The 25,554-nt window shown below is 36.3% G+C and overlaps 1 protein-coding gene across 1 annotated transcript in view; it reads left to right on the top strand.

Moving 5' to 3' along the window:
* Positions 1–25,554, top strand: part of Tmlhe (trimethyllysine hydroxylase, epsilon) — a 75,511-nt gene that overhangs the window by 37,022 nt on the left and 12,935 nt on the right. The window contains exons 3-6 of the mRNA XM_077106757.1: positions 7,850–8,026; positions 11,886–12,165; positions 14,172–14,291; positions 17,310–17,546. Of these exons, the coding sequence (XP_076962872.1) occupies positions 7,850–8,026; positions 11,886–12,165; positions 14,172–14,291; positions 17,310–17,546 (814 nt within the window). The remainder of the gene's footprint in view (positions 1–7,849; positions 8,027–11,885; positions 12,166–14,171; positions 14,292–17,309; positions 17,547–25,554) is intronic.

Below are 25,554 nucleotides of genomic sequence, written 5' to 3'. Positions count from 1 at the left end.
CAAGACAGTGAATGACACTCATACATTGCTGGTGGGACTGCAAATTGGTGCAACCAATCTGGAAAGCAGTATGGAGATTCCTTGGAAATGGAATGGAACCACCATTTGACCCAGTTATCCCACTCCTCCGTCTATACCCAAAGGACTTAAAAACAGCATGTTACAGTGACACAGCCACATCAATGTTCATAGCAGCACAATTCACAATAGCTAAATTGTACAACCAAACTATATGCCCTTTGGTAGATAAATGGATAAAGAAACTGTGGTATATATACACAATGAAATAATATTCAGCATTAAAAGAGATTAAAATCATGGCATTTGCAAGTAAATGGATAGATTTGGAAAATATTATACTAAATGAAGTAGGCTAATCCCAAAACACCAAAGGCTGAATGTTTTCTCTGATAAGTGGATGCTAATCTATAATGGGGGGGGGAGCATAGGCGGAATGGAGGAACTTTGGATAGGGCAAAGGGGAGGGAAGGAAAGGAGGGGGCATGGGGGTAGGAAAGATGGTGGAATGAGATGGACATCATTATCCCAAGTACATGTATGAAGCCACAAATGGTGTGACTCTACTTTGTATACAACCAGAGACGTGAAAAATTGTGCTCTATATGTATACTACGGATTGAAATGCATTCTCCTGTCATGTATAACAAATAAGAATAAATATTTTTTTAAAAAAAAAGACAGTGAAAGACAAGGAAACTACAGGCTGGTATTTATCAACATACACACAAAAATCCTTGTCAGAATATTAACCAATTTAATCCAACAATAATACATCAAGACCAGGTACAGTCTGTCCTAGGAATGCAAGGATGATTCAACATTTTTCAAAAACTAGCTTACCCTCATTGCAAAGAATGCACTTAATTCTTTATAAAATGGTGGATAGGCCAAACCATTAATATTCTTCAAAACATGTTTTCCCATTCTTTGCAATATGGCTGAGCTTAGAATTTTCCAAATATTTAAGTTCTGTTTCCTTTTTCTTAACGATTTTTTCTTCTACTCATTTGTCTCATTTTCTCTTTTACTGTAAGCAGTCAGAAGGAACCAACTGCTTCTTTAATGCTTTGCTTAGAAATATCCTCAGCCAAATATCCAATTTTGTTGCTTTAAACCTCTGCCTTCCACAACAATTCAGCTAAGTTTTTTTCTTTTCATAAAAAGGATCATTTAGTGGGCTGGGGTTGCAGCTCAACGGTAGACCACTCGCCTAGCATATGCGAGGCTCTGGGTTCAATCCTCAGCACCACATAAAAATAAATAAATAAAGGTATTGTGTCCAACTACAACTAAAAATATATATATATTTTTTTTTTTTTTTAAAAGGATCATTTAGCCAGGCACGGTGGAGCATGCTTGTAATCTCAGTCACTTGGGAGGCTGAGGCAGGAGGATCATGAGTTCAAAGCCAGCCTCCGCAAGGCCCTAAGCAACTCAGTGAGACCCTGTCTCTAAAAAATAGGGCTGGGGATATGGCTCAGTAGTCAAGTGTCCCTGAGTTCAATCCCCAGTACCCAAAAAAAAAAAAAAAAGGGATCATTTTTTTCTTCATTGTCCAATAAATAGCATGTTTCTCTTTTCTGAGACCTCATGTAGAATGACCTTTAGCTTCCATGCTGTCAACATTGTTTATGTTTATTTACATATTGTCTAAGAAAATGGAGATTTTCTCTCCAGCTCTTCTCTTTTTCCTTTCTGAGCCATCTCTAGAATAACTTTGGTAATTTTGGCATTTTCTAGTATGTACTTCTATAGTCATTCAGCCTCACCTATTACCCAGTTCTACAGACACTTTCACATTAGGTAATTGTTATAGTAGCACCCGACTTCTCAATACCAATTTTCATGTTAGGCAAGGTTCTACAGAGAAACAGAACAGAACCAATTGAGAATATATAAACAGAGATAGTTGTATATAATTGACTCACTCAGTTATGGAGACTAAGAAATATCACAGTCTTCCATTTGCAAACTAGAGACCCAGGAAAGCTGGTGATATGTTTTCAGTTCAGTCGGAAGGCCTGAGAATCAGAACCAGTGGTGTAAGCTAAGATCAGGAGAACAATATCTCAAACAGACAGAAAAGGGAGAATTATCCCTTCCTCTGCCTTTTAATTCTGTTCAGACCCTCATTTCATTGTATAATGACTATCCACATTAGGGAGGGCACTCTTTGTAAGAGTAAAGTATTGAATCAAATACTAATCACTTCTAGAAACACAGTTACAGACATACTCAGAATTAATGTTTATCCAGATACCTAAGAACCTGGCCCAGGCATGTTGACTCAAATATTAACCATTACACACACACAATTTTGCTTATCATTCTCACTTGGATTCTAGGTCAATAATTCCAACTTTAGGACCCCATAAAATAAATAATCCTATTCCATAACAGCAGTGTACAGAATCTCAATTAACTTCAATATTGAGATTTTTAAGCATGTAATTAAGATATATCTAAAAGGCACAGATGGCTTTATAAGGTATAAGTATCATCACAGACAAAGTGACTCAAAGACCAACTGTTAGCCCATAACCAAGAGATGATGCCCCAATGGTCCACTACTCTACATATCTCCTATAAAGCCCAAAGCTGTTAGAAAAGAAAGGCATTTTCCAAAGGCAATAATTTGCCTTTTATCTGTATGCCTTACTTAAGCAATTTTGTGTAATATTATTCTCAAGAGAGTTTGTGTTTCCTACATTTTTTTTCTGCCCATCAGTCTTACTTCTGTGTGTGTGTTGGTACAACAACCGAGTTCTGACCTCCTTAAGGAGATTATTGCTATGTTTTTATTTGTTTACTGACTTGCCTGGAATAATTCTGTGGAGTCTGCATCTCTTGCAGTGTGTAGTAACTGATCTCTGATCCAGGTTTTATTTTTACTTTTTAGTTTTAACTGTAACTTCCTGGGTCTTGTTCCGGGGTCTTCATAAATCAGTGTTTCTTAGCTCGATATGATTTTCTCCATCCTTCCCACAGGGAACTGTTGGCAATGTATAGAGACATTTTGGTTGTCAAAAATGGAGAGGAAGATGCTACTGACATCTAGTGGATAGAAATCAGGGATTCTACTAAGCAGTCTATAATGCACAGGGTGGTGCCCTGTCATAAAAAAATTATCTGGCCTTGATATTCGCAATGCTGAGATTGAGAATTCTTTCAATAGCTTAGTGGCCAGACAACTATGGCTTAGCAATCATGCTTAGAAACCTTAAGTCAATCATGTCTCTCCATTTGCCAACGGCTGTAGGTATAGATTGAGACACACATTCAAAATTCATCCTGTCTACAAGTCTGTCCTGGTTTTTACTTTCTGCTACTCCATTATCTCCTTTGTGCATGTATAAAGCTTCATTTTCTCCCAGGGACATGTAGATAAATAGGAGCATTTCCAGTCTCTCTTTAGTGTGTACACAGCCCTGCATGGGTACACAGGCTTTCAAATAGCAAGGGTGTGTGGAAGCTGGCTGGTTCAAGATCTTTTATGGTTGTCTCATTCTCTTGATCCACTTGTTAGATTTTCCCCTCTTCTAGTTTTTTGCTTGCCTCAACTAGTATGCCTTCCCAGATTGTTTTCAACAACATCCAGGGCATGGTTTGTTTGTTTGTTTTCCATTCTGTTCCAAATCAAGTTAATCCCTTTGGCAGTAAAGCCACTGATTTTTCTTGAATTGCCTGTCCTTGTAGAACTGCTATTGATGGAGTTGGTGCTAGGATACAGAGTGGGAACACCCCAGGCTAAAACATACCACATTCCCACTCTTCTTACCCAAGGTTCAGTGGTTCTTCTCAAATAAATGCTTTCTCTAAAAATAAATTTTAATGTGTATATTTAAAGTACGTAACATGGTATTATGAGATCCATATAGATAGTTAAAAGGTCACCAATTTGAAGTAAGTTAGCATATCTGGTCATGTCAAATAGTTAACGATGTTGTGTATCTGTGGAAAGAGCAGCTAAAATCTACTCATTTAGCAAACTCCAAAATACAATACATTATTATTAGCTAAATCCTCATGTTGTACAGATTTCTAGACTTGTTCATCATACTAACCTTCTACTTTATATCCTTTGTCATCCATCTCCCATTTCCTTCTTCCACCCATCTTAACCACTGCTTTATTCTCTATATATTTTATTTTTTTATATTCCACATAGAAGTGAGATCATTACATATTTCCTTCTGTGCTAGCTTGTTTTACTTGGCATTATGTCCTCCAGATTCATCCATATTGTAGCAAATGGCAGGATCTCCTTTTTAAGGCTGAAAAATATTCCACAATTTTTTTACCCATTTGCCCATCAACAAGCACTTAAGTCATTCCCATATCATTGCTATTGTAAATAGTGCTACAATGATCATGGAAATACAGATATCTTTACATGGTGGTGATTTCATCTCCTTTGAGTATATACCCAGAATGCAAAAGAATGACATAAGACTCTTTAACTCGCATTATACACAAAAATCAACTCAAAATGGGTAAAAGACCTAAACATACACCTTGAAGCTATAAACTCCTAGAAGAAAACGTAGGGGGAAAGCTCCTTGATGTTGTCCTTGGAAATGATATTTTGAATACCATACCAAAAGTTCACACTACAAAAGCAAGAATAAGGCTGGATGTTGTGGCACATGCCTATAATCCCAGAGACGTGGGAGGCTGAGGCAAGAGGATCACAAGTTCAAAACCAACTTCAGCAACTTAGCAAGGTCCTAAGCAACTTACTGGGACCCTGTCTCAAAATGAAATAAAAAATATAAAAAGGGCTGGGGATGTGACTCAGTGGTTAAGTATCTCTGGGTTCAATCCCTGGTGTCAAAAAAAATTTTTTTAAAGCAGGAATAAGTAAATTTGAGTAATTAAACTAAAAAGCTTCTGCACAAAGAGAAAAATCAAAATAAAAAGGCAACATACATACTGGGGAAAATATTTGTAAAACACATATCAGATAAGGGGGTAGTATCCACAATGTATAAAAAACTTACCACAACTCCATTGCAACAAAATATATAGCCCAATTAAAGCATGTGCAAAGAATCTGAATAGACATTTCCCCAAAAAAGGCATACAAATGACCAACAGGCATATAAAAAGATGATCAACATCAGTAATCATCAGGGAAATGCAAATCAAAACTACACTGAAGTACTAACAAGAGATAACAAATGCTGGTGAGGATATGGAGAAAGAATTGTTGGTGGGAATGTAAATTACTACAGTCATTACAGAGAACAGTTCCTCAAAATATTAGTACTATAATAAATGCTTATTAATTTATTGTATGCCTTTGGACAATTTCCAGAATCCTACAATGATTGTTTTGACAGATTTGTCCAGTTTTATTATTGCTTTTTTTTGGGGGGGGGGGAATTTGCCAGACTTCTCACCCTGACTTTTCAGGAGCCACATCTCCAGATTCCCAAAATTATAATTTTCTTTCTTTCTTTCTTTCGTTCTTTCTTTCGTTCTTTCTTTCTTTCTTTCTTTCTTTCCTTTTCTTTCTTTCTTTCTTTATTTGTTTATTTATTTTAATTAGGTATATAAGACAGCAGAATGCATTTTGATTCATTGTACACAATTGTAGCACAACTTTACATTTCTCTGGAAGTGTAACAATATCCATCTCATTCCACCATCTTTCCTACTCCCATTCCCTAACCCCGCCCCTTCTTCCCCTTTGCCCAATCAAAGTTGCTCCATTTTTCCCATGCCCCCCCATTATGGATTAGCATCCACTTATCAGAGAAAACATTCAGCCTTTGATTTGGGGGGATTGGCTAACTTCACTTAGCATGATATTCTCCAACTCCATCCATTTACCTGAAAATGCCATGATTTTATTCTCTTTTACTGCTGATATCACAGCTTCTTTTATCCATTCATCTACTGAAGGGCATCTGGGTTGGTTCCACAGTTTAGCTATGGTGAATTAAGCTTCTACAAACATTAATGTGGCTGCGTTACTAGTATGATATTTTTAAGTAAGTCCTTTGGGTATAGACTGAGGAGTGGGATAGCTGGGTCAAATGCTGGTTCCATTCCCAAATTTTCTGAAGTATCTTTATATGGCTTTCCTAAGTGGTAGCACCAATTTGCCATCCCGCTAGCAATGTATGAGTGTGCCTTTTCCCCATATCCTTGCCAGCACTTATTGTTGCTTATATTCTTGATAATTGCCATTCTGACAGGAGTGAGATGAAATCTTTGAGTAGTTTTGATTTGTATTTCTCTAATTGCTAGAGATAATGATCATTTTTTCATATATTTGTTGATCAGTTTTATATCTTCTTCTGAGAAGTGTCTGTTCAGTTCTTTGGCTCATTTATTGATTGGGTTATTTGGGGTTTTTTGGTGTTAAGTTTTTTGAGATCTTTATATATCCTAGAGATTAGTGCTGTATCTGAGGTGCATGTGGTAAATATATATTGTCTCCCATTCTGTAGGCTCTCCCTTCATGTTACTGATTGTTTTCTTTGCTGAGAAGAATCTTTTTAGTTTGAATCCATCCCATTTATTGATTCTTAATCTTACTTCTTGCACTTTAGGAATCTTGTTAAGGAAGTCATGTCCTAATTTGACATGATGAAGATTTGGTCCTACTTTTTCTTCTATTTACACACAGGGTCTCTGTTCTAGTGCCTAGGTCCTTGATCCACTTTGAGTTGAGTTTTGTGCAGGGTGAGAGATAGGGGTTTAATTTCATTTTGCTACATATGGATTTCCAGTTTTCCCAGCAATTTTCTCCAATGTATGTTTTTGGTGCCTTTGTGTAGTATGAGATAACTGTATTTATGTGGGTTTGTCTCTGTGCCAAGACTATAATTTGAAAAACAGTAGTGTAGTTGTATATGAGGCTGAACAACAACTGTACTACCTAATTATTATATTATTTTAAAAGTTACTGAACATCTCTAACCTTTAATCTCCTTGTCTTTCAAATGAGAATAATAATATAATGAAAGTCAGTGTGAGCAGTAAAGGTATTATTCCACTGTTGTAAAATGCCACTTCTTTCATGTATCATATTTTAATGTATATGTGAGTCTACTTTGGGATTCTATTCTATTCCTTTGATCTATGCATTTATTTTGTAATGATATCAGACTTCTAAAGTTTTGGTATTATAATCTGGTATCTCATCCAATCTCCTTTTTCAAAATTATTGCTTTGTTACTTCTCAATATGAATTTTGAAATTATCTTATTCAGTACATGAAAATTTCTACTAGAATATGGATTAGAATTACTTGTAATTTGTGGGAGAATTTATTTCTTTTCACTATTGAAATTGCCCATCTGTGAGCACTACATGTCTTCATTTAGGTTTACTTCAAATCCTTCAGGGAAATTTTTTATAAGATTTCTCTATAATATTCCTCCATATTTTTTATTCCCACTTTATCATTTTTATTTCTTTTATAAACTTGATTTCATTTTTATGTACTTTTTAATTAAGCAAATTGGTACATAGTAAAGTCTTTGATTTTTTGAAATTTTAACCTTGGTATAACTTCAAACTAACAGAAACGTTGTTAAACTTGTTCAAGTACCTCTTTTATACCCTCTACATATTTGGCCATATTTCTGGGCTTTTTGTATTCTACCATTGTTTTACCTATTTCTATAACAACATAACACTATGTTAATTATGGAAATTCTGTAGTATATTTTAATAACTTGGCAAGGAGTTAATCTCCTCCTTATTATTCTTATTTGTTTCTTTGGAGAAGTCTTTTTGAAGGAAGGTTTTTGGCTGCTGATTTTGTTTAGCTTCCCTAAATAAATACTTCTGATAAATGTGATCTTTTTCTTAGAATTGCAATATGCTGACACTGTGATGCGCTTTGATTATGTCTGGCTTCGAGACCACTGCCGCTCAGCATCTTGCTACAACTCTAAGACTCACCAGCGCAGCCTGGACACTGCCAGTGTGGATTTATGTATCAAGCCAAAGATCATTCGTCAGGAAGAGACCACACTCTTTTTCACTTGTAAGTGGTGAGGAAACCTCCTTGGAGTATTCTTTTTAAAAATAATTATTTTTTACTGTTGTATTATAATTATACATAATAGTGGGATTCATTATGACATATATGTATATAACATAATTTGATCAGTCTCATTTCCCAGTATCTTCCCTTTCCCTCCACTCCACCCTCCTTCTTGATCTTCTTCTACTCTGTTGGTCTTCCTTCTATTTTCTTGAGATCCCCCTTTATATTCCTTTCACCCTTCTCTCCCTCTGGCCTCCAATATGAGAGAAAACATTTGACCCTTGACTTTCTGAGTCTGGGTTATTTCACTTTGCACAATGGTCTCCAGTTCCATCTATTTACCAGCAAATGACATTATTTCATTCTTTTTTGTAGCTGAGTAAAACTCCATTGTGTATATACACACCACAATTTCTTTATTCATTTGTCTGTCTATGGACATATGGGCTGATTCCATAAGTTGGCAACTGAACTGTGCTGCTATAAACATTGGTATGCATGTATCACTATAATATGCTGATTTTAGTTTTTTTTGGACTGGGATAGCTGGGTCATGTGGTGGTTCCATTCCTCGTCTTTTGGCGAATCCCCATACTGACTTTCAAAGTGAGTGTATTAATTTGAAGTCTCACCAACAGTTTATCAGTGTACCTTTTCCTCCACATCCTCACCAGCATTTGTTATTTGTATTCTTGATGACTGCCATTCTAACTTGGGTGAGATGAAATTGTAATTGTAATTTCACTGTAGTTGAACACTTTTAAATATATTTGTTGGCCATTTGTATTTCTTCTTTTGAGAAATGTCTTTTTAGTTTATTTTCCTATTTATTGATTCATTCATTTATCTTGTGGAATTAAGTTTTAAGTTCTTTGTATGTTCTTTATATTAATCCCTGTCAGAAGAGCAGCTGTCAAAGATTTTCACCCATTCATTAGGCTCTCTATTCATGATCTTGTTTCCTTTGCTGTGCAGAAGCTTTTTAATGTGATGCCTGTTCTAGTTTGGATGTGAGGTGTTCCCCAAAAGCTCCTGTGTTAATGAAGGAATATTTGGAGCTAAAATGATTGGATTATGAGAGCTATAACCCAATCAGTCTGTCCTAGTTTGAATGAACCGACTAGGTGGTGACAACTTCAGGCAGATGGGCTACAGCTAGAGGAGGTAGAAGGGTGCATACATACCCTGGAAGGGTGCATCTTTCCTGTGTCCCCTTCCCACCTCTCTTTCTACTACCTGACCTCACCATGAGCTGAAAATCTTTTCTTTGATGGGGACTTATCCCATGTTGTACTGCTTCACTTTGGTCCCAGAGCAATGGAATTAACCATTTATAGACTGAGACCTCTGCAACCCTAGCTCTGAATAAACTTTTGCTCCTCTAACTTTTCTTGTCAGGTCTTATGGTCACAGCAACAAAAGTTGACTACACAGAAATTGGTACCAGTACTTGGAGTGGTGCTGCTGCTGTGACTAACCTAACCATGTGGTTCAAAAGTCTTTGGAGCTGGTTTGTAGGAGGAATTTTGAAGTTTAGAGGTGCAAGTTTGAAAATCTTTAGAATGATATAAGCAGAGCTTAATCAGTGATTCTGGTGGGAGCTCAGAAGACCAGAATGGCAATAGGAATGTGGGCTATGCTCATGAGGTTTCAGAGGGAAGTGAAGATTCTGTTGGAAATTGGACTATAGGCCATTTGTGTTATCTTCTGGGAAGGAACTTGGCTACATTTTTCCATATCCTCAGACTTTATATGAGGTTGAATTTAAAGGTAATGGACTAATTAATCCAGTGGAAATAATTTCAAGGCAATGCATTATTTGATCAGTGGTATGGATGGTTTGGATATTGTTGATAGCTTTTAGACAGGTTTACTGTGAGAATTTGGAGAGAAAACAGAGCTAAAGGATTTTAAAAACTTGCAGTTTGACCATAAAATGTTTATAAAATGGACCCAGGAAAGTGTCCTTGTTAAAGAGATTACAGATCTTAAATTGATACAGAGTACTTTGGATAGAGATAATAGAAAAGATGCCTTGAGGGCATCTCACAAATTTTCAAAATCACACCTACTATAGGCTCCAGTGTATAAAAGAGAAAATCCCTTTGAGAAGACATCAGGGCACATCTGGCTTTCACAGTGGGACTTAGGAAGTTCTTTTACCATTCTGATCCACAAAGGTACTTAGAAGTCATTGCAGCCAGGATTCCAGGGGTCCTGGTATTGTGCAAACTTGCAGTAGACAACATGTCATCCATGTGGTGCTGGTTCTGCAGGAATGTAAGATGCTATAGAGTTAAGGTATCATGGAGGGTTCCACCAAGATTTCAAAAGAAGGCCTGGGAGGCCAGACACAGTGCAGCAGGACCAGAGTCCCTGTAGGTTGCCCCTCAGAGGACCATGCATGAGCTGTGAAAGTGAGGACAAAGCTGGAATGGAGACCCCAGTAATTAAGAGATGCCAGCTGTGTGGACTGTCAACCAAGAAAAGCTGCTAACTGTGGAGACAGCCAGGCTAAAAGAGATACCAGAGGTACTTAAATCAGCAAGGCCAAAAAGTTAGGGCTACCCAACCTCTTTGGAGAGCACATCTCAGTCTTGTGTCCTAAATATTGTATGCAAAGTTTCAGGCAGAGTTCTGGATCTTTTTTTCTATTTTTGTAAAGAATGTCATTGGTAATTTGATAGGGATTGCATTTAATATGAATATTGTTTCACATAATATAGACATTTTAACAAAATTATTTATTCCAATCCATGAACATGGAATAAAGCAGGAAGAATCACTTCCTTAAATAAAACTACAGAAATCAAAGTACATGTATGAAGACTCGAATTGGGTGTCAAATACTTTATATACAAACAGAGATATGAAAAATTGTGGTATATATGTGTAATAAGAATTGTAATGCAGGGCTGGGGTTGTGGCTCAGTGGTAAAGCGCTTGCCTAGCATGTGTGAGGCACTGGGTTCAATTCTCAGCACCGCATATAAATAAATAAATAAAATAAAAGTCCATCAACATCTAAAAAAAATTTTAAAAAAGAATTGTAATGCAAAAAAACCCAACAAAGTACATGAGTACATGTATAAAGGTATGAATTGGCATGAACATACTTTATATACAAAGATATGAAAAAATATGCTCTATATGTGTAATTAGAATTGTAATGCATTCTGCTGTCATGTATTTAAAAAATAAAATCAATAAAACTAAAAGAAAAAAGAAAAAACAAGAATTCCAAATCAGAAACAGTTCTGGTCCCCAGGTATTTCAGATAAAGGATACTCAACACTAAATGACCTTTTCACCATCTGTAAAATAAAGATTAGTCCCATCTACCTCAAATATTCTGAGTTTGTAAGGTGGGAAATGGAGATTGGGAACAAGGGGAGACAGTGCAGTGTAGACTAACAACCTACTGGGATTATCATTCTTTGATGACTTAATAAATGTTCCAAAAGTCCTTTACTATGTAGCTAGAATTCCATAAACTTATTTACCTTCTGGGAAGGTCTATTTGTTTATTCATTAATGTATTCATGCATACCACTCCACCCCAAAATATTTCTATCTGAAACACATTATAGCTGCTCATTTTACTTTGGTTTCATAAACAGTACAATACTAGGTAATTGGTTGCTAAAAATTAACATCCTGCTCTGGAGATATAGCTCAGTTGGTAGACTGCTTGCCATGCACAAGGCCCTGGATTCAATACCCTTGATAAAGTGCTTGCCATGCACAAGGCTCTGGGTTCAATCCCCAGCACCATAAAAAAGAATTAATATCATTAACCAGTAAATTATTGGCAGTATTTAAAACTATTATTGTAATGTCTTTTTTCCCCTAAAAGGGCCAGATGGGCATGTGACTAGATACGAATTGGATTGGCTAATGAAAAATAGCTATGAAGGACAGAAACAAAAGGTTATCCAGCCTAGAATATTATGGAATGCTGAAATCTACCAGCAAGCCCAAGTTCCATCTATAGATTTCCAGAGTTTCTTAGAAACCAATGAGGGACTGAAGAACTTTCTACAAAACTTTCTGCTCTATGGAATTGCATTTGTAGAAAATGTTCCTGCCACTCAAGAACACACAGAGAAGATGGCAGAAAGGATCAGCTTAATCAGGTAATTTATTAGTTTCCTGAAATCCACAATAATTAATTTCCAGAGTATGAACACTATTAAAAATATAAATGGTCTGGTCACCCTTGTTTTGAGTCCAGAATATTTTGTGTCCTGAATAAGGGGACTTCCACTTGCAGTGATTTACTTAAGGACTAGAAATCTAATCTCTAAAGAAACTTATGTGGTAAATATAATGAAGACTTTCAAATCACTGGAATAGTTTCTTGCCCTCTAGTCCTCAAAGTGATAGTTATCATTGTACACTAGAAAGAACAATGTGAATAAAAAGAACTTGCTAGTAGTTTAAGTTCTACCATCAAGTACTTATATGACCATAGGCAAATTCATTCCAAAACACATAAATACCCTCTCATTTCCCCCACCATCCTCTGTTTTAACTTCTGTTCAAAATCAGTTTGAGCAACATGGTATCACAAGATAATCCAGTTTTGACCTTCTGTGATTCCTAGGGCTTGATTTAGAGATTGATTGTTAAAACACTATATAGCTTTAACCAGCACATTCACATATATTATTTTAGTAATTTTTTTAAAGAGAGAGATTTTTTAATATTTATTTTTCAGTTTTTGGTGGACACAACATCTTTATTTTATTTTTATGTGGTGCTGAGGATTGAACCCAGCACCCCGCACATGCCAGGCGAACACGTTACTGCTTGAGCCACATCCCCAGCCCAGTAATTCTTTTTTTAAAATATATTTTTAGTTGTAGTTGGACACAATATCTTTATTTTTATGTGGTGCTGAGGATTGAACCCAGTGCCTCACACGTGCGATGTGGGCACTCTACCACTGAACTACAGCCCCAGCCCAATAGTAATTTTTATAATTGCATGCTTTATCTTCTTTTCTACTGTTGAGGCACCTGATGCTAAGATATATTGACTCGCCTGGGATTGCTCTGATAGTAAACAATAAAGCTAGGGTTTAAATACCTCAGGTTTCCTGATCCTAAATATAGTGTTCTTTTCATTTCCCTTCTGCATTTGTACCTGACATAGAGAATGATCTTACATAGTATTAAACGTGATATAAACCTACTTCATTATAATTAGTACTCCTCTTTTATTTGATAAGACCCAGATGTAGTTCATTGCGTAGTAAATAATGCTGGATCATTTGCCTTATGCTAGTAGAACATAAATCAATAGCATTTATGAGCTATTCATTTAGAAACAGTTTGAGAACTTTCGAGTAAAAGAAACTATTCAGGTAAGCAATAAATTGAGAAGGCTTTAGAACTTTTATAATCAAAAGTAAAAACATTTCCTGATTAGACTTGGAGAGTTTAGATAATGATGAACTCTGAGTGCTGAAAAATTAAAGTGACCTTTATTCATACCTGAGCCTACTAAGAAAATAATTTACAAAAATCAAAATCTGTGATACAACCCTCAGAGAGAAATACAACACAAACAATATAGCAAGTCTCACTAAATACTGATAACAAATTATCCTTTTTTTCTATTCCTTATTCCTCCATGATCAAAAGATCACTTCTACATCATATGAAGAATATGGAAACTCTTCAGTCAACCTTGAAAATTGAATTATCCAAGATATTAGAAAATTAGCACTATTATCGAAAACTAAGAATATTAATAAAACACAACATTTATAAAAATTAACTTAAATAAATCACTTCTAGAAGCAGCTACATCATCTTTTTCTATGAAAGGAAGGTAAGCACAGGGAATAACCTTGAATATGAAGGCTATTAAAAGTAGGCAGATAAACAAAGTGGATGACTCTAAGCTTTCAGAGTACATTATACTTCCACAGTTTCTCCTTCAACTTCCTAGAATATAAATCATTGACAGAATTGTCAAGACTGGTGATGCATTTAACTGTCAATCTCACCTCATGGATGGCAATCTTGAACCAAAAATTATATTATTATTTGTGAGTAAAGTATTGGAAACAGTTTTAAAGACAAAAAGAAAAATTTCAAATAGCTAATAAGTCTTCTTTTATTTCATTTCACAGAGAAACCATCTATGGGAGGATGTGGTATTTCACTTCAGACTTCTCAAGAGGTGACACTGCATACACCAAGCTAGCTCTGGATCGGCACACTGACACTACCTATTTTCAAGAGCCCTGTGGGTAGGTGTATTTAATTCTTACACAGTAGAATCTTTGATATCTGATGGTCTTAAGTAATTTCTTAATCATTTTCTATTCTATTTTAACCAACATCACATCTACTGCCACGAATTTGCATAGCTTTCTTTCTCTTTCCATGGAAATAATCGTTTTGAAATACACTAGCTTGGTCTTCTTTAGACTCATAGGAATAAAATTTTAAGTGATTGAGGAATAAAATTTTAAGTGATTGAAATTATACCTTACCATACAAATAGAGTCCTAATTTTGTTAAATTTATATTTTTAGTCAAAATAATTATAAATTATCAAATTGTCTAACCATTAGTTTTGTAATTTGTACAATTCTCTTGAATTCAAATCATGTTACAAGGCATCAGTCCTGTAAACAGTGATGTTTTGAGGATAGTATTAAGAAGAATTTGAATCTGCACTTGATCTTAATCAGAGTTTGGGAAGCAATAAGAATTTGAACCTGATTTACAAGAAGTCGGAGAGGATGAATGGCTAACAATTTTTTCATATCAAATCAGTAGCTATTGAGACAAAGATGATAAATAGCATACTTAACTTTCCTACAATTTGCTACTTACTAGTGGCAACTCTGTGGTTTGTTATTTTGATATTGTTTATCTTGCTTCTGCATATAGATGAACCTGAGACACAAAGGTATTAGTAAAGTGAGTATACATGTGAATTTATAATGATAGCATGAGAGGGTGATACTATTCAACTGATTATGGTTACATTGATTTGCTTTAAGGGTTTGAAAGTTGAAAATGTTTGGTTCAGGCAAAGAAGAATAAATCATCTTTTAGAGATTCTGATCATTGTTATCAATATATCAAGATACCAACAGCCCTGCATCCTCATTCTAGGAGATGTATAAGGAAGAAAGAGGAGTTGGAATGAGAAGCAGTTAGGCAGGGATTGAGATTCTAATACCAATTAACTCTTCCCTCTATGACTAACACCAGTAATAAGCAATTGTTTGTGCCTTTAATTTTACCTTTTTCAATTATCAGCAAAGATGAAGTAAATTAGCAATGTAGTAATGGTGGATAAGAGGTAAGGCTATGGTACTGACCAGACCTGGGTTTGCATATCAGCTTAAATATGTATCATTAGCTCTGTGATTGTACACAAGTAAGTTAATATCTCTCTGTTTCAGTAATAAAACTTATCCATTAGTATTGCTAAGAGATTATATTTTATAATTAATTTGAAGCTTTTAGTATACTTGTCAACATGTTAAGTGTTCAATAGATTAATTAGCTATTATCAATCAATCAATAATCGGTATCTTTCGTCATGCTTTGTCTCTGTCTTGAATGCTCTCTCCTCACTTCAATCTCATTCCAATAAAATTCTTCAATAAATAAATTTGCTATTATCATTATCATTTTAGTCATATTGTTATCATCTTTATCATTTGCATGCCTTGTCCTTTCTAAAGCTTATCTTTGCTCTGGATATCACTCTCTCCAGCATCCTTGGGAATTTCTCTTTCCTCAATCTTAGCCTTTCCATACCTAATGACTTCTTCCTGGTATCTTCTCTTCTTAAATATCCCTGCTTTTCTGGTTTTACTCGTGTATATCTGACCATTTTTCCTCAGCCTCCTTTGCTGGCTGATTTTCCAGTATTCATGCCCTAAATATTATTGTTCTTCAAGGATTTCTCTTTGTCCCTTTTTTCATACTTGAAATGATCTCTCCAAATAACTTCTTTCATCTTCTTGCCTTTGTCACCTACAGACTACACAGTCTACCTCTGTTTACCTCTACTCTTGCCTTTAACTGGATACTAAATATTCCTGACCTATATGTTTCACAGAAAGTTCAACATGGCAAGAACTGATCTTTCTTATTTTAATTTTACTTCTGTTCATTTTCACTTTATTTTATTCTCTCCATCTTTCTTATTTTGCTTTGCAGTTTACTTTTTCTTATTTTTTACCTATTTAATTATTATTAATTTTATTTCCCCTCTTAACTTGAAAATTCTACTTAGTGTAATAGTCACTTTCCCTTTCCCTGTTAAATGTTCAACTGAACTTCTTCAACCCTTCATACCTCCTCATTATCATGCAATTGTACATCTGCTTGCACTCTCTGTCTTAGTAAATACCATTATGACCTTGAAAGCTGCACAAGTGATAAGCCAGGAGTCATTCTGGATTCTTGGTTGTCCTTCATCCTCCAAATGTTTTCCAAGTTTTTGTCATCTGCTTCCTGCCAGTCCATTTTTCATACCATCATCATAATGGTCTTTTAAAAAATATTTTTAGTTATAAATTGACATGATAACTTTATTTATCTATTTCTATGTGGTGCTGAGGATTGAACACATGGAAGGCAAGTACTGTACCACTCAGCCACAACCCCAGCCCCATAATAGTCTTTTCAAAATATTGATATAACCATAGAATTTCATAGCTTAAAATAATTCTGTTTCTCTATGTTTGCCAATAGGAGCTTCTTACTGTCTTTGATGAATATACTTTGTTACATTACATCAATATCTTTGTTCATGCTTTCTCTATATCTGGAATGCTTTCTTTACTTCAATCTTATTCCATATAATTCTTCCTCATTTTTAAGCCTAAGCAAACTAACTCATCCATTTACTCCTTTCAAACATTTCATTATACAATACTCCACTAAAGTAAATAAATCTTTTTGATGGGTCTTGTTTTTTATCATATACAACTTTATTATACTGTATTACTCATGCTTGTATTGTTTTCAATATATCAAGATATATAGAGGCTTCAATATATGTTAGATATATTTAAAAGAAATCTGTAGCAACTTTGTTTCACAACTCATTAATGATTAATATTACAAAAAAGTACAACTGGATGTGATGGAAAAACAACTAGGAATTCTGATTTCTTTCTTCAGGAAAAGAAAATGACACAAATGGGCTCAGTTATCATTTCTTATATAATATTCTATAATTTTGATGTGTTCTCTTCTATCCCACTGAATAGAAGAATTTTCTTTTCCCTCCTTAGCATTCAAGTATTTCACTGTCTTAAGCATGAAGGAACAGGTGGGAGGACACTGTTAGTAGATGGATTCTATGCAGCAGAACAGGTACTTCAAAAGGCACCTGAGCAATTTGAACTCCTCAGCAAAGTGCCATTGAAGCATGAATATATTGAAAATGTTGGAGAATGTCAGAACCACATGATTGGAGTTGGGCCTGTCTTAAATATCTACCCATGGAATAAAGAACTTTATTTGATCAGGTAAGTACCAAATAACTATTCTCCAGTGTAATATATTTACCAAATATCAATGTTACAATGTAATGATAATTCCTAAGTTCTTTCTGTCTGCCATATTTTAATATCATTCTTCTATAGCTTTTCATTATACAACAATTTATATTCTTGTTCCCATGTAATAATAAAAATAATTCCCATGTAATAATAAAAAGGCCAACAGCATTTTGGGAAGGGGCAGGTATTAAAGGTTGAATTTTAAAAATGAAAATATCTATTGAAATACAAAGTATCTCACTCATTTTTTTATTGTTAGTTGTTCAAAACATTACAAAGCTCATGACATATCATCTTTCATACATTAGATTCAAGTGGGTTATGAACTCCCATTTTTACCCCAAATACAGATTGCAGAATCACATCGGTTACACATCCACATTTTTACATAATGCCATACTAGTGTCTGTTGTATTCTGCTACCTTTCCTATCCTCTACTATCCCCCCTCCCCTCCCCTCCCATCTTTTCTCTCTACCCCATCTACTGTAATTCATTTCTCTCCTTGTTTATTTTCCCACTCCCCTCACAACCTCTTATATGTAATTTTGTATAACAATGAGGGTCTCCTTCCATTTCCATGCAATTTCCCTTTTCTCTCCCTTTCCCTCCCACCTCATGACTCTGTTTAATGTTAATCTTTTCCTCCTGTTCTTCCTCCCTGCTCTGTTCTTAGTTGCTCTCATTATATCAAAGAAGACATTTGGTATTTGTTTTTTAGGGATTGGCTAGCTTCACTTGGCATAATCTGCTCTAATGCCATCCATTTCCCTGCAAATTCCATGATTTTGTCATTTTTAGTGCTGCGTAATACTCCATTGTGTATAAATGCCACGTTTTTTTTTATCCATTCATCTATTGAAGGGCATCTAGGTTGGTTCTACAGTCTAGCTATTGTGAATTGTGCTGCTATGATCATTGATGTGGCAGTATCCATATAGTACGCTCTTTTAAGGTCTTTAGGGAATTGTCCAAGAAGGGGAATATCTGGATCAAATGGTGGTTCCATTCCCAGCTTTCCCAGGAATCTCCATACTACTTTCCATATTGGCCGCACCAATTTGCAGTCCCACCAGCAATGTACAAGTGAACCCTTTTCCCCACATCCTTGCCAGCACTTGTTGTTGTTTGACTTCCTAATGGCTGCCAATCTTACTGGAGTGAGATGGTATCTTAGGGTGGTTTTGATTTGCATTTCTCTGACTGCTAGAGATGGTGAGCATTTTTTCATGTACTTGTTGATTGATTGTATGTCCTCCTCTGAGAAGTGTCTGTTCAGGTCTTTGACCCATTTGTTGATTGGGTTATTTGTTATCTTATTGTTTAATTTTTTGAGTTCTTTGTATATTCTGGATATTAGGGCTCTATCTGAAGTGTGAGGAGTAAAAATTTGTTCCCATGATGTAGGCTCCCTATTTACCTCTCTTATTGTTTCTCTTGCTGAGAAAAAATCTTTTTAGTTTGAGTAAGTCCCATTTGTTGATTCTTGTTTTTAACTCTTGTGCTATGGGTGTCCTATTAAGGAATTTGGATCCCGACCCCACAATATGTAGATCGGAGCCAACTTTTTCTTCTATCAGACGCAGAGTCTCTGATTTGATATCAAGCTCCTTGATCCATGTTGAGTTAACTTTTGTGCATGGTGAGAGAAAGGGATTCAGTTTCATTTTGTTGCATATGGATTTCCAGTTTTCCCAACACCATTTGTTGAAGATGCTATCCTTCCTCCATTGCATGTTTTTAGCCCCTTTATCAAATATAAGATAGTTGTAATTTTGTGGATTGGTTTCTGTGTCCTCTATTCTGTACCATTGGTCCACCCGCCTGTTTTGGTACAGTACCATGCTGTTTTTGTTACTATTGCTTTGTAGTACAGTTTGAAATCTGGTATCGCTATACCTCCTGATTCACACTTCCTGCTTAGAATTGCTTTTGCTATTCTGGGTCTTTTATTTTTCCATATGAATTTCATGATTGCTTTATCAATTTCTACAAGAAATGCCATTGGGATTTTGATTGGCATTGCATTAAACCTATAGAGAGCTTTTGGTAATATCGCCATTTTGATGATGTTAGTTCTGCCTATCCATGAACAGGGTACATTTTTCCATCTTCTAAGATCTTCTTCTATCTCTCTCTTTAGGGTTCTGTAGTTTTCATTGTATAAATCTTTCACCTCTTTTGTTAGGTTGATTCCCAAGTATTTTTTTTTTTTGAGGATATTGTGAATGGAGTGGTTTTCCTCATTTCCATTTCAGAAGTTTTGTCACTGATATACAGGAATGCCTTTGATTTATGCGTGTTGATTTTATATCCTGCCACTTTGCTGAATTCATTTATTAACTCTAGCAATTTCTTTGTAGACCCTTTTGGGTCTTCTAGGTATAGAATCATGTCATCTGCAAATAGTGATAATTTAAGTTCTTCTTTTCCTATTTTTATGCCTTTAATTTCTTTTGTCTGTCTAATTGCTTTGGCTAGTATTTCAAAAACTAAATTGAATACAAGTGGTGAGAGAGGGCATCCCTGTCTAGTTCCAGATTTTAGAGGGAATGCCTTCAGTTTTTCTCCATTCAGAATGATGCTAGCCTGAGGCTTAGCATAGATAGCTTTTACATTGTCGAGGTAAGTTCCTGTTTTCCCTAGTTTTTCTAATGTTTTGAACATAAAGTGATGCTGTACTTTGTCGAATGCTTTTTCTGCATCTATCGAGATGATCATATGGTTCTTATCTTTAAGTCTGTTGATGCGGTGAATAACATTTATTGATTTCCGTATATTGAACCAGCCTTGCATCTCAGGGATGAATCCTACTTGATCATGGTGCACAATTTTTTTGATATGCTTTTGTATTCGATTCGCCAGGATTTTATTGAGAATTTTTGCATCTAAGTTCATTAGAGATATTGGTCTGTAGTTTTCTTTCTTTGAAGTGTCTTTGTCTGGTTTCGGGATCAGAGTGATGCTGGCCTCATAGAATGAATTTGGAAGAGCTCCTTCCTTTTCGATTTCTTGAAATAGCTTGAAAAGTATTGGTATTAATTCTTCTTTGAAGGTTTTGTAAAACTCCGCTGTATACCTATCAAGTCCAGGGCTTTTCTTGGTTGGTAGTCTTTTGATGGCCTCTTCTATTTCTTCCTTTGTTATTGGTCTGTTTAAATTGTGTGTGTCTTCCTGACTCAGTCTGGGCAAATCATATGACTTAAGAAATTTATCGATATCTTCACTATCTTCTATTTTATTGGAATATAGGGTTTCGAAATAATTTCTAATTATCTTCTGTATTTCTGTAGCATCTGTTGTGATATTGCCTTTTTCATCCCGTATGTTAGTAATTTGAGTTCTCTCTCTTCTTCTCTTCGTTAGCATGGCTAAGGGTCTGTCGATCTTATTTATTTTTTCGAAGAACCAACTTTTAGTTTTTTCAATTTTTTTTTTTTGTTGTTTCAATTTCGTTGATTTCCGCTCTGATTTTAATTATTTCTTGTTTTCTACTACATTTGCTGTTGTTTTGCTCTTCCTTTTCTAGGGTTTTAAGATGTGTTGTGAGTTCATTTATTTGTTGTTTTTTTCTTTTTTTGAGGAATGAACTCCAGGAAATGAATTTCCCTCTTAAAACTGCTTTCATTGTTTCCCATAGATTCCGGTATGTTGTGTCTGTATTGTCGTTTATCTCTAAGAATTTTTTTATTTCCTCCTTTATGTCTTCTGTAACCCATTGACCATTCAGTAACATATTGTTCATTTTCCAGGTGATATAGGATTTTTCCTTCCTTCTTTTATCATTTATTTCCAGTTTCATTCCATTATGGTCAGATATGGTGCATGGTATTATCTCCACACCTTTATATTTACTAAGAGTTGCCCTATGGCATATTATATCCTATCTTTGAGAAGGATCCATGTGCTGCTGAGAAGAACGAGTATCCACTTGATGATGGTTGATATATTCTATATATGTCGGTTAAGTCTAGGTTATTGATTGTGTTATTGAGTTCTATAGTTTCTTTATTCAGCTTTTGTCTAAAGGTTCTGTCTAATGGAGAGAGCAGTGTGTTGAAGTCACCCATAATTATTGTGTTGTGGTCCATTTGACTCTTGAACGTGAGGAGAGTTTGTTTTATGAACGTCGCAGCTCCATTGTTTGATGCATACATATTGATAATTGTTATGTCTTGATGGTGGATGGTTCCTTTTAACAGTATATAGTGTCCTTCTTTATCCCTTTTGATTAACTTAGGTTTGAAGTTGATTTTATTCGATATGAGGATGGCCACCCCTGCTTGCTTCCGAGGACCATGTGAGTGGTATGATTTTTCCCAACCTTTCACCTTCAGTCTGTGTATGTCTTTTCCTATCATATGAGTCTCCTGAAGGCAGCATATTGTTGGATTTGTTTTTTTGATCCAGGTTACTAGCCTGTGTCTCTTGTTTGGTGAGTTTAGGCCATTAACATTTAAGGTTACTATTGAAATATGATTTGTACTTCCAGTCATGTTTATTTATTTATTTATTTTAGTTTGGCTAGTTTTTACTTTTTGGTTATTTTTCTCCCCCTTTACTGAGATACCTCCCACTGTTAGTTTTGGGCGCTATTTTTCAGTTCCTCTTCTTGTACTATGTTGCTCAAAATGCTTTGCAGTGCTGGTTTTCTGGCTGCGAATTCTGTTAGCTTTCGTTTATCGTGAAATATTTTAATTTCATTGTCAAATCTGAAGCTTAATTTTGCTGGATACAGTATTCTTGGTTGGAATCCATTGTTTTTCAGCATTTGAAATACGTTGTTCCAGGATCTTCTCACTTTCAATGTCTGTGATGAAAAATCAGTCGTTAACCTAATAGGTTTACCCCTGAATGTAATCTGCCTCCTTTCCCTCGTAGCTTTTAATATTCTCTCCTTGTTCTGTATGTTAGCTATCTTCATAATTATATGTCTTGGAGTTGGTCTATTATGGTTTTTGATGTTTGGGGTCCTGTAGGCTTCCAGGATTTGGCAATCCATTTCATCTTTCATCTCTGGGAAGTTTTCTAGGATTATTTCATTTAATAGGTTGTCCATTCCTTTGGTTTGAACCTCTAAGCCTTCTTCTATCCCAATGACTCTCAAATTTGGTTTTTTTATGAGATCCCATATCTCTTGGATAGATTGCTCATGAGATTTAAGCATCTTTTCTGTGTTGACTATATTCTTTTCAAGCTGACAAACTTTGTCTTCATTATCTGATGTTCTGACTTCTACTTGATCTAGTCTATTTGTAATAGTCTCGTTAGAGTTTTTAATCTGGTTTATGGTTTCCTGCATTTCTAGGATTACTGTTTGTTTTTTTTTTAAGATCTCTATCTCCTGGTAAAGCTCGTTCTTTGCCGTTTGAATTTGCTTGTTTAATTCGTTTTCAAAATATATTTTCATTGCTTGGACTTGCTGTCTCATGTCTTCTCTAATATTCCGTTCCATCTGAGTTAGGTATGCCTTGAGTTCTTTCCCTATCCATGTTTCTGATGCTTCTAGGTCCTCCTGTAGATTCAAGTTGTCCTGCATTGTTTGTAATCCTTTTTTCCCTTTTTTTTTTTCATGTTGTTCACGTTACTTCCCAGCTCTGTTTGACTGCTGTGTAACTGCTTGGGATGAAAGTTGGGGGGGGGGGGGATAGGGGAAGGAAGGTGTTCTTAAAAAGAAAGAAGGAGAGAGAGATAGATAGATTAGAGGAGAATGAAAAGAACAATAAAACTTGAAACAGGAAAGAAAGAGAGAAGTAAAAGGGGAGAAAGGAACAGAGAGAGAGGAAGAAAAAAAAATTGAAGTCTTAGAGATCCATTTTCTTCTCTTCCAGTAGGCCGAGTTGTGCCCTCCGAGCCGAGCTTCTGCCCTCTACATGCCGATAGCAATCCCTGTAAGGCAGCTCCTGGAAGTCTCTCAGTCTTGTCAGTCCAGAGCCGTTTCACTTCTCCATCCCTTCCCCACCTTCCTCCTGTCAGCCAGCCAGCCAGGTCCTGTTCACCAGAAGCAGTTCCCCAGAGGTCTAGTTACACTTGCAGCCCCACCGCACATCCCATTTAAGCCCCAGTGCTGTGGTAAACTGGCGGCTAAGACTTTGGGAGTTGCCGCTGGTGATACGGGGATTTGGGGGTCGGGAATCCCCTCTGCTTCCCTACAGACACGCCCCCTGAGAGATCCCTGAGGTTTCCTGGCTGCCTGTATCTGGATGGGGTGGGAGTCATACACCTGCTAAAGTGGATTCTGCTGGGAAGGAACTCCGACAGCCAAACTCTGGTGACGTTACCTCTCTGCTATGGCGGGCCCCAGGCTCCTTGCCGGAGTGTCCGAAGGGAGGGGTAGGACTGGTCCGACCCCGGTTGGCCTCAGCTCCCGGCTCGCTATTTCATGAAGGCTTGGCTAAAGGCCTCTTCCTGCCAAGCTGCCCCTTGGAGGCTAGCGGGACCCAGTCACGTTGGCTGCGGGCGGGCGGGCAGGCAGCCGCGCCGCGGTGCGCGGACAGCGGCTGGCGGATCTGAACCTCTGTGGCTCATGGCGGAGATTCGCTCGTCTGGGGCAAACTGTCACTTCAAAAAAATCCTAGTAGCTCCCAGCCGGTCTCTCTCCAGTGGAATTTTGCTAGGAGATTCTCCGTTGGTAGAATCTACGTGTATCTATGCATCTTTCTGACCCCATCACTGAGGGGGTATTGAAAGCACTGCCTCTCCGCCCGCCGCCATGTTGGATCCCCTCAGTGTCCCAAATTAAAAAAAAAAAAAAATTAAGGACTGGTGATGTAGTTCAGTGGTAGAGTGTCCTGGGTTCAATTCCTAGTACTCTTTCTGCCACTCTAAGGCAAGAGAGCAATTTAGTGTGGTGGTTTCCAGTCTTCTCACTGTGAGGATCCATGGAGAACATTTTGCTGCTTAATATTGGATGTTGCTTTTCTTTTTTTCTTTAAAGACAGATCTTGAACTCCTAGACTTAAATGATCCTCCTTCTTCAGCCTACTGCTTCAGATGGGACTATGCTACCATGCCTGGCTTTGGCCAGACATTCTGAATTCTCCTGCCCCACAAAGCTTGTGCAATGTATTCTATCCCACTCATTGACCTCAGTAACCATGCAGATAGGGTACCCAAAGCCACAATGACAACATTTTTGTCTCTAGCCCAAATTTATGAAAGATCTTAACCAAAGTATCCAATTGTCTTCTGGATATCACCACTTAGGTATCTTGTAGAATCATAAATATGTCATATTCAAAACTGAACTCATCATCTCCATTCATTTTAATCCTTCCCCTCCACTTATTTCACACATTTCATTAAATGGCACCACCATCCACCAAGCTGCATAAACCAGAAGACAAAAGTCACCTTTAGCTTTTCCTTCTCCTTCACAGTATACAACCATCATCAACTCTGCCTCCTAATTTTTTCTCAAACCATCCAGTTTTGTATCCACAATGCCATCTTTTCTTGTGGGACCACTGTTATCACTCTTCTATACCACTGCTAAAGTCTTGACTGGTACCCTTGCTTCCACATGAACTGCCTTCTATTAATTATTTGATCTATAACTAAAATAATTTTTCCAAAATATAACACTTATCTTGTTGTTCCTGTGTTAAGTTCTGCTATTTCTCCTCAGTGTCTTTCAGAGAAATACCAGGGTCATCCTCATGACTTACAATGTTCTACATCATCTGATGCTTTTTTACTCTTTTAACATCACGCCATACAAGTCAGGTTTTACACATGTATTCTTCCCTGTGTATAGGTTTCTGTAGCCAATTATTTTCCATCTTATAACAAAGGTTTTTCTTATTCTGTTATACATTTGAATTGCTCTTCTTATCTTACGTATTACAAGCTAACTTCTATTGTGCATTAATTCACTTTACTCGACAAATATTTCTTGAGCATCTGCGAAGACACAGGCACAATTCTTAACCCCAGACATGCAACTGTGATCAAAACACACAAAAACTGTGGCCCTC

This window comes from Callospermophilus lateralis, chromosome X (assembly GCF_048772815.1).
Source record: "Callospermophilus lateralis isolate mCalLat2 chromosome X, mCalLat2.hap1, whole genome shotgun sequence".
NCBI classification, from domain to species: domain Eukaryota; kingdom Metazoa; phylum Chordata; class Mammalia; order Rodentia; family Sciuridae; genus Callospermophilus; species Callospermophilus lateralis.
The sequence above is the reverse complement of the archived record's forward strand: the minus strand, read 5'-3'. Positions and strand labels throughout refer to the sequence as shown.